Source organism: Melitaea cinxia, chromosome 18 (assembly GCF_905220565.1).
Source record: "Melitaea cinxia chromosome 18, ilMelCinx1.1, whole genome shotgun sequence".
In the NCBI taxonomy this organism is placed as follows: Eukaryota; Metazoa; Arthropoda; class Insecta; order Lepidoptera; family Nymphalidae; genus Melitaea; species Melitaea cinxia.
Window position 1 is genome coordinate 1,396,610 of NC_059411.1, and position 19,062 is coordinate 1,415,671.

General features: G+C 38.9%; 1 protein-coding gene across 1 annotated transcript in view; it reads left to right on the forward strand.

Annotated features, from left to right (window-relative positions):
* LOC123662259 (kinesin-like protein Klp98A) overlaps nucleotides 1-19,062 on the forward strand; it is a 59,350-nt gene that overhangs the window by 24,294 nt on the left and 15,994 nt on the right. Inside the window, exons 4-15 of the mRNA XM_045597125.1 lie at nucleotides 3,700-3,808; nucleotides 11,334-11,341; nucleotides 12,882-13,121; nucleotides 13,520-13,695; nucleotides 14,017-14,144; nucleotides 14,441-14,550; nucleotides 14,829-14,999; nucleotides 15,457-15,696; nucleotides 16,825-17,014; nucleotides 17,349-17,520; nucleotides 17,717-17,873; nucleotides 18,056-18,229. Of these exons, the coding sequence (XP_045453081.1) occupies nucleotides 3,700-3,808; nucleotides 11,334-11,341; nucleotides 12,882-13,121; nucleotides 13,520-13,695; nucleotides 14,017-14,144; nucleotides 14,441-14,550; nucleotides 14,829-14,999; nucleotides 15,457-15,696; nucleotides 16,825-17,014; nucleotides 17,349-17,520; nucleotides 17,717-17,873; nucleotides 18,056-18,229 (1,875 nt within the window). The remainder of the gene's footprint in view (nucleotides 1-3,699; nucleotides 3,809-11,333; nucleotides 11,342-12,881; nucleotides 13,122-13,519; nucleotides 13,696-14,016; nucleotides 14,145-14,440; nucleotides 14,551-14,828; nucleotides 15,000-15,456; nucleotides 15,697-16,824; nucleotides 17,015-17,348; nucleotides 17,521-17,716; nucleotides 17,874-18,055; nucleotides 18,230-19,062) is intronic.

A 19,062-nucleotide genomic window follows, 5' to 3' on the forward strand; every position in this document is an offset into this window, starting at 1 on the left:
GATATTCTGCAAGTAACTACGCGAAGTTCTTTAGTTCTCATACAATAAGTCAAGTATTTTTACGTAAAAAATAAATTTTCCTACCCCAGAGTCAAAGGACTTGTACACTTAATAACAACGCTCTCTACGTTCAACGTGTTTCTTTAAATTGGCATAACTTAAACACTAAATGTCAAATGAAGTTACCGTAATATATTAGTGAAAACACAAACATATTAAATTTACATTTTTATTATATGTATTGAATATTAATCAAGCGTTATTGAAATATGTTATATTTATTAATCAGTGTAAAAGTAGAATTCATATTATTAATTAATCTAGTCTTCAAAAGCCGGTCTCAATTTACAGCATATCGTTGATGAGTTTGTAAATAAACTCATTATACATGTATATTTTTAAATTAGTTAATCTTAATATTGTCATCAACTTACGTAAAATTTCCTTACTCGTGTTTACATAATACTAATAAATACGGTTTCTAGTTGTGGCAACATTTGTGTCGACTTAAAATTTTAGACATACATACACGCACAGGATACATAGGGGATACATATAGGAGTTAATATCTTTTTTACGGAATGATAGCGAGATGGAACGAGCTATGCTTGGGGTTTCTCTCAAAGACAGGATTAGAAATGAGACTATCCGCGAGAGAACAAAAGTAACCGACATAGCCCACAGAATTAGCAAGTGCAGTGGCAGTGGACTGGCCATCTGTGCCGCAGGACCGATGGTCGTTGGAGCAGACGGGTTCTGGAGTGGAGACCGCGTCTTGGCAAACGCAGTGTGGGACGTCCTCCGGCCCGTTGGACCGACGATCTACGTAAGATTGCCGGTGTAGGCTGGATGAGTATTGCGGAAAACCGGGATGCTTGGCGCGAACTTGGGGAGGCCAATGTCCAGCAGTGGACTGCAATAGGCTGAGCTGACTGGCTGACGGACTGATAGCGAGATAAAAGTTATATGCTCAGATAGAACCCGCGATGGCTAACGCATTATCTAATTGCGGGTTAGTGGATGATCTTCGTAACGTGGTTCAATATTTTGTGCTAATAAAAATAAAACCGCGAGCGAGAATCGTATCCGCGACCTACACTACACTGACACGGCTATGTAATAATAATATTATTTCAAATTTTATGAAAATTAAACATTTTTGGTTTTCAATAATGATTTCGCCAACATTAGGACCTGTTGCTAATCTATTTAGCCACGCGTAAGCAATAGGCAATGAGTGAGCAATTGTTACGTGGTTGCGGTTACCTCACGCGTACGACAAATCGCCATGTGGTTATCGTAATGACATTCACGAATAGAATGTAAGGAAGCGGTGGAGAAATCTGTATTTATTATTAGAACTGTGCCCAATTCTGAATATTAAAGATATTTTTGTTGATGTTTACACATTACTTTCTTTGTGTGTTGTAATTGACGCCGCGTTGGCGCAACGGTTACAGCCGTGGTTTGTACCTGCTGCGCTGGCGGTTGCGGGTTCGATCCCCGCACATGACAAACATTTGTATTGGCCATACGGGTGTTTTCCCGGTCTGGGTGTTTGTGCAGTCCTTGTGGGTCTCTCCGCCGTGCCTCGGAGAGCACGTTAAGCTGTCGGTCCCCATAGATCGTTACTCATAGTAGGAAATATATCTGCCAACCCGCATTGGAGCAGCGTGGTGGATTAAGCTCTGATCCTTCTCCTTCATAGCTAAAGAGGCCTATGCACAGTAGTGGGATATTTCAGACTGAAGCGTGTCGTAATTACACAAACACTCATCAGCCTATCGCAGTCCACAGCTGGACGTAGACCTCCCCGAGTTCGCGTCAAACATCCCGCTATTCCGTGATCCACATCCAGCCCCCACCGATAAGGACTATGAAAGGACATCTCATTTTGAGGGTAGAACATCATTTATATTGGACTTATCCCAAGTAACATTGGCAGCGAAATTAATGCAATATACGATACAGTTATGAATCTTGTTGTATAACAGTTTTGATATGTTTGCCAATTCTTATGACAAAGGTATATTGAATATTTTTGAGATATACGAAAGATATTGGGTACTTGAAATGTTTAGTTCAGGTGCGGCCTCATGTTTTTAATGGATAGTTCAATTCAATATTGTTGAAATATATAATTTGTTAAGTTGCAGCCACATCGTCGCCATCAAGCGAATACATTCCGTTGTTGTCGAAGCTTCCGAAAGGCGTCACGTATCGCACGTGACGATACAAAAACGCTTTTGAAGCATACTTATATAAGAAGTCGTTGATTTCGTTTGATTTACCGTTTACTAGCTCAGTTTAATAAAAAGTGAAAGTACATTTTAAGTTATTACAGTTAGTATGCCTCAATATATGTAGGAATGATCGCTCTAAATAACAGAAGCTACGTACGTTGTATACGAACTCTCATGAACTCTATCTTTTTATTTAAAAGGTGGCAGACAAGCATATGGTTCGTCTGATGGTAAGCGGATCCCATGGCTTATGGATGCCAGTAACACAAGGAGTACTGCTAGCGCATTACTGCCTCTACCCCTAACACTTCTCACGTGGTCTGGCTACCTACTCACCACGGGAACACAAACTGAGAGCTATGTTATTTAGCTGCGATCGTCTGTGTGTTTGTGTGTAAGGTTGGGGCGCCTCCCCTATCAGGTAACGGGTTGCTTCGAATATAATACTGTTTTCAAGCAGTATTGTCTTCCTGTTGGTGAGTAAGGTGACCAGAGCTCCTGGGGGATTGGGGATTGGGTCGGCAACGCGCTTGCGATGCTTCTGGTGTTGCAGGTGTCTATAAGCTACGGTAATCGCTTATCATCAGGTGAGCCGTACGCTTGTTTGCCGACCTAGTGACATTAAAAAAAAATACTTACCTGATTGCTGTCGCTCAGGGGGTTTACAGAACCATAAATTAATTATGCAAACACAAAATTTTGATATAAAAAAAAATTTACATAAAAACGTTCAAAACAACTCTACTTAAGCAGTCGAGTAAACTTATAATTATAAATACAATATTTACTAAGAAATCGTTCTTAAAATATTCATGCGAAATTTAACCGTTTTGTACCTATCCCTCTGGCATGCTAAGTCACACTTTCAGAGACCTCCTAACAAATAATACGTCACAAAAGCTAGGCTCAGAAACATTTTTGAATATCATATCAAAAATTGACCGCTCCAGCGGGGTTCGAACCCGCGTCTCCGACTGACCGTGTCGGCGCTCTAGCTAATCAAGCTATGGAACGATTAATTAGCTAGAGCGCCGACACGGTCAGTCGGAGACGCGGGTTCGAACCCCGCTGGAGCGGTTAATTTTTGATATGATATTCAAAAATGTTTAGAATTCCTAATGTGTGGGTAACACAAAAATAAAATCGTAGATATTAGGCTCATAAAGTATTTGATCAAAAATAGCTTACAGAAAAAAATACATTTTTATTTCAAAGATATGAAAAAAATCTTCCCTTTCATATCACACAACGAAAGGCTACTCTCGCCCTTTTTTGAGAAATATTTATTTTATTTATTTAACAATTTATGTACACTAGGATAGCAAAAGGAAATAGCTCTTATAAACAATGCTGGTACAAAGGCACTACTTATCCCATGATGGAATCTCTTCCAGTAAATATCTCATTGACAACCCTTAACTGTAGCTTGTACTATAACATTATCTGTTGTTTCCAGGTGTTCGCCGACCTAGGTCTGGACGTGATAGACAGCGCGTTCGAGGGGTACAATGCTTGCGTGTTCGCGTACGGACAGACGGGCAGCGGGAAAACCTTCACCATGATGGGTAGCGGTACTGCGGTACGTGAACATGCCCTATAAAAATTTACTACCTAGCTATCTCAGTTATAAATAAAAGTTACACACACACCCATGCGGTCGTCAGTTCCTAAGATAAGAAGCAAGTTTGCCTGTGTTATAACTAACAGCCGACTGTTATATGACTGATGCCTCTATTGATACCCTTTTGTAGGGTAAAAGCTTAATCGATATACCAAATGGGTAGGCGTTTACTCTGCCACGTTGGTCTACAGTTGGTTTGTCTGATTCACTTACGATAATAACCGGGGCTAAAGACCGCATGGGCTCTGTTTGGGAGAGTATAGTAAGTATTAAATGAATAAATAAATAAATAAATAAATAACATGTACACACGGTCGTCTGTTCCTATGGTAGTGTAGGCATTAAAAACTTTGACAAACTATTGAAAGATTAGCCGTGAGCTTGCCAATATCGTATGTTCCTAAGGTATGCAATTGTAACGGCTGTGTTTTAGGTAAAAGTCCATTGTCTTTTAAATAAATCATTACATAGTATAAAATAAAGTCGCTTCCCGCTGTCTGTATGCTTAGATCTTTAAAACTACGCAACAGATTTTAATGCGGTTTTTTTAAGTAAATAGAGTGATTTCAGAGGAAGGTTTATATGTATAATACATGCGTAATATAGTACAGGAACAACGATGAACCGTGCGAAGCCGGAGCGAGTCGCTAGTATAAAATGAAATTGATATACGTAGCCATCTCCATTTTTTTTTTTTCGTAATTATGGACACCATAATCATAGGCCAGTATTTTTTTAAACTATTAAATATTACCAGGGATTTTAGACGTTGCGTGTATGGAATAATTTCATTTTATAATCGTAATAAAATACCCTTGAGGTTGATGTTTTTCTATTAACGGTTAGCGACCTCTACTGTACACAACTAGTAGTTCAGCGTGATTTTGTCTATCCTTAAGTTGGCATTTACAACATTTAAATATTTTGGTTGTTGATCCTGTTCTATACGTCATTGCGTGATATTTTTACTGCCTGTGACTTTAATAATTACATGTAAACGGCCTAATACAAAAACGAAAATAAAATTCAATACTACGTAAATTAAACAAACAAACTATACTTTTAATACACTCTTTATACTAAGCTTTTATACTAATATCTTTAGTAAACATATTATGAATACTTAATTTCAATTTAGGATTAAGTAACAATATTAAAGGTCTACCGATATCCATCTCACAGGTAAGTAAGGTCACAGTATAAGAGAAGACTTATTCCATCGTTCTGTTTGTATATTTTTAACCGACTTCAAAAAAAGGAAGAGATTACTCAATTCGACCGTATATATATCCGTCGTTTATGAACCGATTTTGATAATTCTTTGTTTTGTTGGAAAGGAAATATCCCTGGTGTGGTACCCAGAGAAATCGAGGGAAACTCTCGAAAATCCGCATAATTTACTGGGTGTACCGATTTTGATAATTTTTAATTTAATCGAAAGCCGATGTTTATCATGTGGTCACATTTAAATTTCATCGAGATCTGATTACAACTTTTAGAGTAATCTTTGATAATGCGTATTTACTTGACTATTTTTTCGTCGATCTACGTTGTATTACTCGTCGATGTAATTGAAATCGGTTTTTCTTCGTTTGCCTGCAAACACAATTATAAATAAACGCCTCGCACTCCACGTCCCCGCAGTAAAATTTAATCCTGTGTCGGGGGTCCGGAAAAACATCCAAAAAGCACAAACGCCCAGAACACGTCATACGTCAAAATGGCCAATACAGATATACGCCATGAGGCAGGATTGGAATTTATTGATGGCCCCTAATTATAATATAGAATATATGTCGTAAAAGTTAATTAAGTTTATAATTAGTTGTGTATAATATTATTTTGATTAATGATAATTAGAAACTATAATCCTTTTGTTAATGAGGATATCTAGTATAAGTAATATTTCAAATTCGTTGCTGAGAACGATGGACGACCTGCCATTATGTTCAAGAGTCCATTTTTACAGTAATATCAAATTTTTGGCAAGCCAAATGATGAGAATTTATAACAGCTTACTCTGGTCATTTGTACCTTCAAAGTAATGAACTAAGGATGGGGAAAAACTAATTTTGTATAATTAACCCTGACGTCGGTGGTCGCTGGGTTTAATTTCCGCTCGGGTTGGTTGCATTGGAAGGTTGGACCTGGCTGTCATCACACCTGATCTCACTGGCCTGAGTCCGTCTATTGCAGACGATTAAGACAGTGTCAGACAGACATTGTGTCGCCTAGGTCACTCTTCAGGAAAACGCAGTTTTCTAAGCTCTGCGCCACCCTCTCGTCCTCACTGGCTAGGCCCACAGGAACGACGAGTCGATACGTGTAGAGCCAGTTCGGCTGCAGGAGTCTCTCGCATTTAAGAGCTATGCTACGAATGCTTGACGGAGACCCCATTCCGGGTTTCAAATGAAGTTTTCCTTCTCCAGGACCCTGATAATTTTGGGCCAGATTTATCCTTCGGTCGCCTTTTACGACCCCCACAGGAAGAAAGGGGGTGGTGCTGTTCTACTCGGCCGACACCACACGGCATACCTGATAGCTATGGTTATTCACGTTGATTCACGATCTAATTATAATATGGGCTTAACCGAGGTAGGGCACAGCAGGAATTTCCTGCTCAAAATATGGAGCAGCCCGACTGGGGTAGTACCTTACAGAAGACCACAGCTAAATAATACTGTTTTTAAGCAGTATTGTGTTCCTGTTGGTGAGTAAGGTGACCAGAGCTCCTAGGGGGGAATTGGGGATTGGGTCGGCAACGTGCTTTCGATGCTTCTGGTATCGTAGGCGTCTATAAGCTACGGTAATCTCTTACCATCGTATGCTTGTTTGCCGACCAAGTGATATAAAAAAAAATGTATAATAATTTATTTATTTAGATAGGACACACCTCACAAATATCTTTTGCTCAAAATGTAGACTATCGGTCTCAGACAGAAGCAGTGTTGTGTTCCTGTAGTGAGTAAGGAAGGATAAGAGCTTAAGGGTCGATAATGCGCTTGAAATGCAGGTGATGATGTTCCTGGATATATATAGGCTACGATATTCGCTAACCAGCAGTTAGACAGTACCTTTGTAGTACATTTAAAAAAAACTGGTTTTCCTATTTACGGTACAAAAGAGCTTGGTCCTATACTCTTTATCTTGATGTGAATTGGTCAAAATAATTAGTATATCTTAATATATATAAATCTCCTGTCACAATGTTTGTCCGCGATGAACTATTAAACTACTTAACCGATTTTAATCAAATTTGCACACCGTGTGCAGTTTGATCCAACTTGAAAGATAGGGTTTATTTTGTTTTGATATATGTAATTATTATATTTAAGAAAAAAAATAAGGCGATACGAAGTTTGCTAGGTCAGCTAGTAGATAATATAACCAACCCACAAAAAGTATTATACAACTACAAAAAAAAAGATTAAAAAAATATTTACTCAGTTATAATAATGATTAAATATTCTACCTGCAGGAAATCGAGGGCTTAGTAACGTGTTTTTTTTGTTTGGTATTGCGCTATATATGTATGTATTTAAATTAACATTTATCGAATACATTGCAAAAATAACGAATCCGATTTATTTTTTTAATTATGATTTTTTTTAAACTTCACATTTCATTATTTCTACATAAAAAATTGTACATTTATAATTATTTTCTGTATTTTGACTTTTTTTTTTTTGTATGACTTACTCGTATCTGGAGCAAAGCTCTGTAACTTGTATGTATAGACTAATCTTTTATAAAATTCTCGTGTCACAATGTTAGTTACGATACTCCTCCGAAACGGCTGGACCGATTTTTATGAAATTTTGTCTGCATCGGGTAGGTCTGAGAATCGGTCAACATCTATTTTTCATAACCCTAAGTTATAAAAGGGGGAGATAGATGGGGCTTAATAAAATATATGGCAAAACAACGATTCCGGGGTCAGCTAGTAAATAAATAAATTAGTAAAACTTTTTCAACTAACAATAAACTAGGAATCTAGTTAGTTGCTTAGAAATGATTTAAAGATATAATATAATTTCTTTTGTATATTTGGCTTTTTCATTCATTTATTCATTTCATTTTTATTTAAACACATTGTTATTGTTACAAAAAAATTTATATATGCTATCATATCAAATCACTACACATAAAATTGAAAATAAACTTGAATAAAAAACAAATACAACTTACAGGGCCAGAATATTCGGTTAAATTTTGACACGCTCAATATTAAGTCCTCAGTCAGAACTAACACTTAAGTACTTAGAACAGAAACTTCTAAAAATACACACAACACGCCAACAGGCCAACACGCTATCATGCCAACACTCCAACACTGGGCCAACACGCCAACAGACTAACACGCCAATAGGCCAACATGCCAACAGGCCAACACGCCAACACGCCAACATGCCAACAGGCCAACACGCCAACAGACCAACACGCCAACATGCCAACACTCCAACACTGGGCCAACACGCCAACAGACCAACACGCCAACAAGCCAACACGCCAACAGGCCAACACGCCAACACGCCAACAGACCAACACGCCAACAGACCAACACGCCAACAGACCAACACGCCAACAGACCAACACGCCAACAGGTCAACACTCCAACACTGGGCCAACACGCCAACAGACCAACACGCCAACACTCCAACACTGGGCCAACACGCCAACAGACCAACACGCCAACAAGCCAACACGCCAACAGGCCAACACGCCAACACTCCAACACTGGGCCAACACGCCAACACGTCAACAGGCTAACACGCCAACAGACCAACACGCCAACAGACCAACAGGCCAACACGCCAACACTCCAACACTGGGCCAACACGCCGACAGACCAACACGCCAACAGGCCAACACGCCAATACTCCAACACTAGGCCAACACGCCAATACGCCAACATGCCAACACGCCAACAGGCCAACACGCCAACACTCCAACACTAGGCCAACACGCCAACAGACCAACACGCCAACAAGCCAACACGCCAACAGGCCAACACGCCAACAGGCCAACACGCCAACAGGCCAACACGCCAACAGGCCAACAACCAACACGCCAACAGGCCAACACGCCAACAGGCCAACATGCCGACACTCCAACACTAGGCCAACAGGCCAACACGCCAGCACTCCAGCACGCCAACACACCAATATGCCAACACTCCAACACTCCAACATGCCAACACGCCAACCCGCTGACACGCCAACGCAAAATTTAAATGAGACCACATGACAAGCACCATTTGTTAATTTAAAAAAATATCAAAATCTGTCCACACAGTCAAAAGTTCTGAAGTTCAGGTATATTGTACGGTAGAAGATTATGTTAATGATTAAGATATGTGTGTTTAGTGCCACAATATTTCAAGCAAGACATGACTAAATTTATAATGATTGAAAACCGTTAAATTTTTAAAAAGTCGTTGAGTTAGAAGCCGATTTCCCTCAGCAGAAACTACATTCCAAAACGGTGGTAGCTTCACAACAATTCATTTATTGAAGACTAATTATACAGACATAATGCGATTTGTAAAATGATGATTTAAAATGCTTTTACCGACTTGAGTATAGAAATTAATTACTTTGATTTTATAATATACTAGCTTCCCGCCCCGGCTTCGCACGGTTATTTAACAAAAATTTCCAATACCAAATTTTTTTTAAATAACTTCTTTCCTTTTCGTTTCGAAATCGCTTGTTTCGCTGTTCAAATCGAACCAACTCTGTGATTCGCTCATTCTCGTTAATTTCGATACTTGATAAATTACCGTTACCTTTAAACTCAGTCATAACGTGTTATTTTATAGCCTATAAAAACTTAATAGAACAGGCAGTTAATATAATGTCACGCTAAATAATACTTTTTGAACCTCCCTCCATCAAGCTACGTCACGATCATCTTTCAATATTATGTCATAAAATTTCAACTAACCCATTTACGAAAAAATGTATAAGACGATATAACTTTAAACGACACTTCCCGTCATATCAAGCAAAATATCCCCCAATATTAGTGGACGTATTTTAAGAATGATCTGTATCATAAATCAACCGCTTATCAGATATCCGCCAGTTTATGCAACTAGGCTCAAAAATGTTCCGCGTGGAATAGTGAATTTGGACAGCATTTTTTGGAGATCTTTTGGTTTATTTCGAATTATAAACACCGTCGTTTGGGTATTTACACGTTCAACGTGTTTCTCTAAATTGGCATAACTTTTTTATTTCTGAACCGATTGATATGAAACAAACTACATCTAAATCGTATAAGCCGTTTCTGAAATTAGCGTGCACAAACGCACAGACAAACAGACAAAAACATTTTTATTATATGTATTGATTAAGTAAAAGACAATTTGTTACAAAAACTTTAACAGAGAAAGGTCATATATTAAAACAATAATAATATTATTGATACTTAAAAATATTTACATTACATTACATTATTCTTATCATTGTCATAATTATATACCCATAGATTTCTCAAAGAAATAGATGGGACATCTTTATAATAATTAATTAACCGAGCCATTCGCTAGGCACTTACGAAGTGTTAAAATGAGATGTATTTGTCCTCTTCTTATCTTATTAATATTTTTACATATTAATTTTTTTTTATACGTTCACTTTCGAAACCTGTTCATTTTTATTAGGGTTCCGTACCCAAACGACGGTGTTTATAATCCAAAATAAACCAAAGGATATATTCATAAAATTCTGTCCAAAGTCACCATTTTACGCGGGCGTAGTCGTGGGCACAGCTAGTTATAAATATAATTACTGAATAGACTTGATGGGTTTCTTGCTATGTAATCGAATCCCGTCCACCGTCTTGCGATCTCTTAACGACAAATACTAACAACACTCGCCGCCGCATCGGTTGTCGCCAGTAAACAGGAAAGCGAGACCGCGCAGAAAATAAATTGAGTTACTAATAAATTTATACATTATAAAAAAGAAATGAATTAATCATAAATTGATGAATTAATCATAATAATACAATATTTTTTTAACATATTATCAAAAATCACAACACTTGTAATACATACTAATGTCAAGTAAAAAAAAAGAATTGTCAAAAAGAAAATGTTATTGATTAGTAATTTAAGACCAGTCGTAAACCTATGTTGTGTTGAAACTACAGACTATTTTATACATATAAAGGATTTTGTTTTATAGAGCTTAGAAATAGTACCTATACATCATGTAGATAAGTTACACGCATCTCAATTATATTCGTTTGTTTACTAGCTTTTTTTAGCGCGGGCTTTTACGCACCCGGGTGGTGAGGGATGTGGGGCTCCCTATCCGGACTACCCAGGGGTGACCCCATTGTCATAGCGGGCGCCACGGAATCGCTTTCGCATGCTACCGTCAAAATGTTTATAAGCTAAGCTATATCACGCTAATGTCCAGTTCTGGATTAGCTTATAAGCTATTTAAGCAATTGCTTAGGGAAACCCGTATAATAGGGGGAAGACCAGAGGGGAATACCAGAGACGACCGAGAAAATAAAAATAGCACACGAAAGTTATCCGGCACTGCTAATGTCATACCACAAAATAAAACAAACCGTGTTATCATTAGCGAGGCCTAATAGCCCTGCGGTCACCAACCCGCCTGCCCAGCGTGGTGACTATGGGCAACACACGAGTTCACGCATATTTGGCGCGAACTTGTGGATGTCTATGTCCAGCAGTGGACTGCAATGGGCTGGAATGATGAATAGAAGTGTAACTGTATACAATGCCTAGTATAAGAAATAAATTTATTCAATTCCAATTTTAAAACTCATTTTCAACCGGCTACACAAAAATGAATGGGTGGCCACGATAAAGTCAATATTATTCAATTAGCCGACATTGCCTATCTGTTATATATTATCTGTTATTAATAGTTTATGGCCCTAATGCGTTATAACGATTGATTAATGTCGCTCAGTTTTAATCATGGCTTTTTTTTATTATAAATTAATTTTGTTTTTATTAATCAACATTAATTTTAATTCTTCGGCAGTTTTGAAGTAAATATTTAGTTTAAGAATTTTTATTATCTAAAGGTCCGGTTATCTGTGTTGAGAACGGAAATAGAAAGCGAGATATAAGTTAGATGGAACTAAAGAAGTTTTACTTCAGTCGTGTGGTCACTCGCACACTCGTTTAATTTTTTTTTTGTTACTATACATACTTCTACTACACTCTACTTTTTTTAACATACCAAAATTGGTTGGTAGAAAATGCTGGCAGCATTAAGCTAGCCTTTTATAAATACATGTTTCAGTTTACTACTGTACTGTATTATGGAAGAACTAAATAATAATGCAACATTGAAATATTTCGTAAAAAGATATGATACCAATGGCGGCCTAGTCGTTGAAAAGCAATCTCTTCCAGCTGATCTTGTTGCGGAGGGAATCGTTGAATTAAAAATGTATTATTTATTAAGGTAAATTAAATTCTAAGATTTAATTGTTAAGTTAGAGTTAAATATGTTTTGCACTTTCGCACAGTGTTGAAGCAATTTCGCAGATGTGGTCTCAACTTTATGCAATCAGATAATTATTTATTGGATAAAACTAATTACTTATAATAAAACAATAAAATTATAATTTAAAACAGCTATTAGATAATTAGCATTTAATTGGTTAAAGTTCAGATGGCAATCACTCTAAATTGATATGATGTCAAATAAAAATACTCATCTCAAGAGTTCCAGTATCGTTTGTATGCAATACACCGACTTAAGTCCAATATAATACAAAAGAATAAATGATAAATAAAAGTTGGCATACGATAATATATATACAAACCTTCCTCGTTTGCAGTTAAGTAAAATTCAACCAAAAATAAATAAATCGACACAGTAGGCACTTTGACTTTGCCTACCAATCCAGGGTAAATACGACGCCCACCCCTAGTTTGGATGTAATATTTACTTATGTAGGTTGTTTAAAAGTGTAAAATGTAAGCTACTCGCTTAACAAATCTTTCTAACGTTCAACAGGAATCACAGGGCCTAATACCGCGGATATGTCGTCAGCTGTTCTCTCGTGTCGCCGCCGGTAAGGAATCGGGAGCGTCCTACCGTACGGAGGTCAGCTACCTCGAAATATACAACGAGAGGGTGAAGGACCTACTGGCCACTGACTCGGGTCACTCGCTGAGGGTCCGAGAACATCCCAAGCTTGGTCCCTATGTGCAGGATTTGTCCAAACATTTGGTGTCCGATTATGATGATATACAGGTATGTTGGATTACTAAAGTTTTTAGTGATTTTGAATAATTGCAGCATATGTAATCGTAGGATTACGATAAATCGCATGCTGATAAGTAGTATAAATTATCATGAATCTAAGAAGGGCAGATCCAGCTAAGTGATTGTGGATGTTATCTTGTATAGTAAAAAGAAAACACAAGATGAAGATTTCATCCGCTAATTTACATATTAGAAGTTTTCCTAGAAAAAGAAAAAAAGTTGGATAGCATTACTAATAAACCATCGAAAATAATATAGAAAACAATTTAAATTTTTTGCCCATCATGCTCAATGTTTTGACAGTAATTAATTTATGAGACAAATAAACCCCCGTCTTCGTTACGACATGAAAAATCGTAAGAGCTAATTTACCCATTTGTATCTAGGAATGCATGCACCGCGGCAACCTTCACCGAACGACAGCATCGACGCAGATGAACGACGTGTCGTCTCGCTCACACGCCATCTTCACGATCACCTTCGTGCAGGCGAGCTACCTGCGCCACAATAACATGCCCAGCGAGACCGTCTCGAAGGTTCATCTCGTTGATCTTGCTGGCAGGTAATATCTCTTACCTAAATATTACACTTCCCATAATCCAATTTAACTTTGTAAATAGTTTTAAAGGGCCGAAGTGATATACAAAACACAGGTTTCTAGTTAGGAGTAAAAACTGAACTTAATTTTGTTAGCGCTGACGATTGTATACAAATAACTTTTACAAGAAACTCTGATATTGTCAAAGCTTAGAAGACATCCTAAACTGTCAAAAATTTAGGTGCAGTGTTATGATAAAAGCTGTATTGCTGCTGCATTACATTAGAGATTCATTGCATACAAAAACAATTATATATTAATAACGTATGTTTTTCTTAATTTTAGTGAGCGAGCCGATGCTACGGGAGCCACTGGCCAGCGATTGGTCGAAGGCGCACATATTAACAAATCGCTGGTGACGCTTGGTTCCGTCATTTCCGCGCTAGCTGAAGCCACTAACCAACCAGTGGACAGTAAGGAACTTTGAAAACCTTTTGATAAACTTTATCATAAATATTAGTATTTATAAAATTAGTTACAATTGACTTATTTTGTTTTTTTTTTTTTTTTTTTTTTTTTTTTTTTTTAAAGTTAATCTTAGGTAATGAATTTTCATGAAATTTGAAATATTTAACTCATAATTTTTATTAATTTTGCTGCAACAGGAGTTCTACAAGGTACTAACTTTGGCCCATCTTTATTTTTTTCATATGAACTTGTCAGCTTTAAGATTCGTATTCGATTCGATTCTTTTTTCGTTTTCGTTAAGGTCGTACACCGAAAAGCAAGAAAGTCTTCATTCCATATCGAGATTCGGTGCTAACATGGCTTCTGAAGGATTCACTCGGAGGAAACTCAAAAACAATAATGATTGCTGCGGTAAGACACATTTTTGGAATATATTTTTTAAATATCTATTTAATTATTTCAATATACTTATAGCATTTCTATAATTAATTTAAAATATTATCGTGTTTAGGCAGATAAAGGTAAAATAAATGTCTGTTGCGTATATAAATACGTTTGTATGTCTGTTAATACGTTTTGTTATGCAAAGTAAAAAGAGTCATCCACCGTATTTTGTTAACTTTATAATACATATATATATTTTGCAGTTAAATATCCTGAATATATATTTTTATTCAATGTATTTCTAGATATCGCCAGCTGACTGTAACTATGGTGAAACGCTGTCGACCCTCAGATACGCCAACAGGGCAAAGAATATCATCAACAAGCCCACCATCAACGAGGACCCCAACGTCAAACTCATCAGAGAACTGCGCGAAGAGATCGAGAAGCTTCGCAAACAGATATCACACAACACGGTAAGGGGATATGATTTTGTTTTTGATGTGTTAGTGTTATATGCAGTTTATATAATTTGTATTAAGAATATAGTCACAATAGCTTATTGCGAGTTTAATCGTTTTGACTTATCATTTTGGTAAATACATTTATATAATAACAAAATAATAATACTGTTAATATGGTACAGTTAGGTGTATGATTAGTATTTTGATATGGGACATTTTGAATTGAATCCTTAGCAGTACAGTACTACTATATAGGCATGATAAGGATTTGGATACACATGAAATTATAATTATTGTCTTATAATTTTAACAAGTATGGTTTATTAATATTATAAATTGCGAAGACTTTGATGCCGTTAGTGCACAGTTATAGCGACACCTAAAGTTAAACAAGGTAAATTTCAATTATTTTTATGTAATAATTTTATTTTCAATTTAACAAAATCATGAGCCTTTGTTGTTTATTCAGGATCCAATCGAGATGGAGCCAGCAGTGCTCGCCACTCTCCAGCGCAAGGAAGCTCAGGAGAAAGTCCTCACAGAGAAGTGGACGGAGAAATGGAGGGAAACTCAGCAAATCCTGCAGGAGCAAAAGGCGTTGGGTCTGAGGAAGAGTGGGCTGGGAGTCGTTCTGGACTCCGACATGCCACATCTAGTGGGTATCGACGACAACTTGCTCTCTACTGGCGTCACGCTCTACCATCTTAAGGTGAGTAAGTAAAAAAAGATGAGTATAGTGCGTTGAACGAAAGGACATACCAGACATAAACAAACAAAACATCAATTCATTCGCCTATGCAGAGTTTCGTAACCTTTTTTTACTTACACGAATTTTGAAAATGTAAAATAAATTTATATTTTGATAATTATTATTTAAAAAATATTAAATCTTATATAATTATATGATCTAAACGAACAATTAGTTATTCTTGAATGTCAATTTATTCTATGTATCGCTTCAGGACACGGAATGACATAAAAATAAACAACTACAAAATCAAAGGGACGTCCCAATGTTTTCAAACCCATCTATAGTCTCATTTGATCTTGCCCGTCCCTAGCCGAGAGCCGCGCTGAAGATAGACGGCTATACTTTGTTTGTTTCGTCGTTGCCACAAGTAAATTATGGGCATTGTTTGCGCCTGGTATCTCCTTTCGTATTCAACGAATCACGCACTATAGTAAACCAATAGAAACTTGAAAGAAAAAAAAAAACAATAAAATCACTTTCGACAGTTTCTTCTTAGACCAAAAGGTATTTACGATTTAGACGTATTTTTTTTTTTTTTTGGGAAGTTCTAATCTTTTTGTTCCACTCAGAAACTACCGGTTTTGTGGTTGCACAATGCTATAATGAATAGAATGGATGAGCACCGTCTATTAGTTATAGCACTATGTTTTGAGACTCAAACACGATAAAGCCTATATTTACCGACTCTAACATTACTTTCAAAGTAAAGCATAACTTTAGGATATCCTCGGAGATTCCTGCCTTTTTCATTCTTCTTTGTAAAATTTCCTTTCCGAATCGCTGGTAGCTTGATACCTACCATAATATTTTTTTTTTAATGAATATTATCTTAAATTTAAGAAAACTATTCAAAATTCTTTTGACATAAACACAACAACAACAAAAAACGTGCCTACTCTACCAACTCTACCCTCCCCAGAAGCTTTGGCCACCTGTGTATTGTTGTGTCCCTGTGGTTACTTTGGAGCAGTATTATTTGGGTGTGAATGTTGAGGTACTGCTCCAGTCGGGCTGGCCAAGATTTTGAGCAGGATGTCCCCGGCTGTGCCCCAGCTCGAGAGAGTAGTGACCGCGAGGTGTCGGCAGGAGGGCGAGACGCTGATCGGCAGCGAGGAGTACTCGCCGACGCCCGACATCGTGCTGGCGGGCGCGGGCGTGCTGCCGCTGCACTGCCGCGTGGCGCTGGCGGACGGCGTGGCCACCATCAGCCCGGCGCCCGGCGCGCAGTGCTGGCTCAACACCGTGCTGCTCGACCGCCCCGCCAAGCTCAGCCAGGGTGAGCCGCTGACGTATACACGGACTTGTGATTTTCGCACAGCTATCGCGCAATCCGTGAATTTTGTTTTAAATAATCGTTTTTTTTTTTTTTTTTTTTAATATTCATAAATAATTTATAGTGATATCAGTCTCTACTCTAGTTTTGATAAAATCTGCGCTACCAGAATGTTTTGATATGTTTAGGCACAGGTCATTCTCTCATGATCGCCAATCAATCAATTGTGTTTATTTTACAATTGTGACGAGTTTCGCCAACATTTATGACGTTATAAGAAACTTTATATTATTTTTGGGGTACTCAGGTAGTTTACAATTATTATTTTTCTATCCAGGTTGCATTCTCCTCCTCGGTCGCACGAACATGTTCCGCTACAATGATCCTGCGGAGGCTGCGAAACTGAGACAAGAGGGCGCCTCTGCTATGAATCTCTCCCGCCTGTCTCTACTCTCCTGGTCCACTACCGATTTAGCAGCGAGCAATGAAAACCTCAACTCTACACTTTCGTATGTTTTCAATGACTGATATTAAAATTATTTTCGTTATCACTAACAATGAAAATAACTTAGATTTGGAAGTCAACAACATTCAACATCATATACAATTTAAATCTGATGCTTAAATAATTTAAAATTAACTTACATTCTGGTCCTTCGAGCCGGACATATATGCACTAACGATTTTCAAACTGACTTGTGACAGTGACTTGGAGAGTGAAATTCGCTGTGAACGCATCGAGGCTCAGCGCGCAGAGCTCGAGCGTGAGCGGCAGCAGTTCGAGCTGCAGCAGGAGGAGCGGCAGCGGCGCTGGCGGGCCGAGCGCGAGCAGCTGCTGCAGGCGCAGCGGCAGCTGGACGAGGTCACTGCTGCTGTATTTACGACAAATGTCCTTGATAGTTAGGTTCACTCAGACAAAAAAAATGTGTACAAAAATGTAATGGTTATAAGACAGCCACATGATGACCAAACTCACAATGTTCAAATACGCCCTCCACCACCAACCAAAGGATTGTAGTGTATAACTAGTCGCTCGATCGGCAGGAGCGGTCAGCGATGGAGAAAGAGTACGCGGCGGCGTGTAAGCGACTGTCGGGCGACTGGCGAGCGCTAGAGCGCGGCTGGACGCTGCGGCGCCGCGCGCTGCGCTGCCGCCAGCGGGAGCTCAGCGCGCGCGCGCACTCGCACGCCGCCGCCGCGCGCTCCGCCGGCGACGAGGTGAGTGAGTGTGAGCTCAGTGAGGCTCTACACGAGACACTGAGCTCAGTGAGGCTCTACACGAGGCACTGAGCTCAGTGAGGCTCTACACGAGACACTGAGCTCAGTGAGGCTCTACACGAGACACTGAGCTCAGTGAGGCTCTACACAAGACACTGAGCTCAGTGAGGCTCTACACGAGACACTGAGCTCAGTGAGGCTCTACACAAGACACTGAGCTCAGTGAGGCTCTACACGAGGCACTGAGCTCAGTGAGACTACACGAGACACTGAGCTCAGTGAGACTACACGAGACACTGAGCTCAGTGAGGCTCTACACGAGGCACTGAGCTCAGTGAGACTACACGAGACACTGAGCTCAGTGAGGCTCTACACGAGACACTGAGCTCAGTGAGGCTCTACACGAGACACTGAGCTCAGTGAGGCTCTACACGAGGCACTGAGCTCAGTGAGACTACACGAGACACTGAGCTCAGTGAGGCTCTACACGAGACACTGAGCTCAGTGAGGCTCTACACGAGACACTGAGCTCAGTGAGGCTCTACACGAGACGCTGAGCTCAGTGAGGCTCTACACGAGACACTGAGCTCAGTGAGGCTCTACACGAGGCACTGAGCTCAGTGAGGCTCTACACGAGACACTGAGCTCAGTGAGGCTCTACACGAGGCACTGAGCTCAGTGAGACTACACGAGACACTGAGCTCAGTGAGGCTCTACACGAGACACTGAGCTCAGTGAGGCTCTACACGAGGCACTGAGCTCAGTGAGACTACACGAGACACTGAGCTCAGTGAGGCTCTACACGAGACACTGAGCTCAGTGAGGCTCTACAC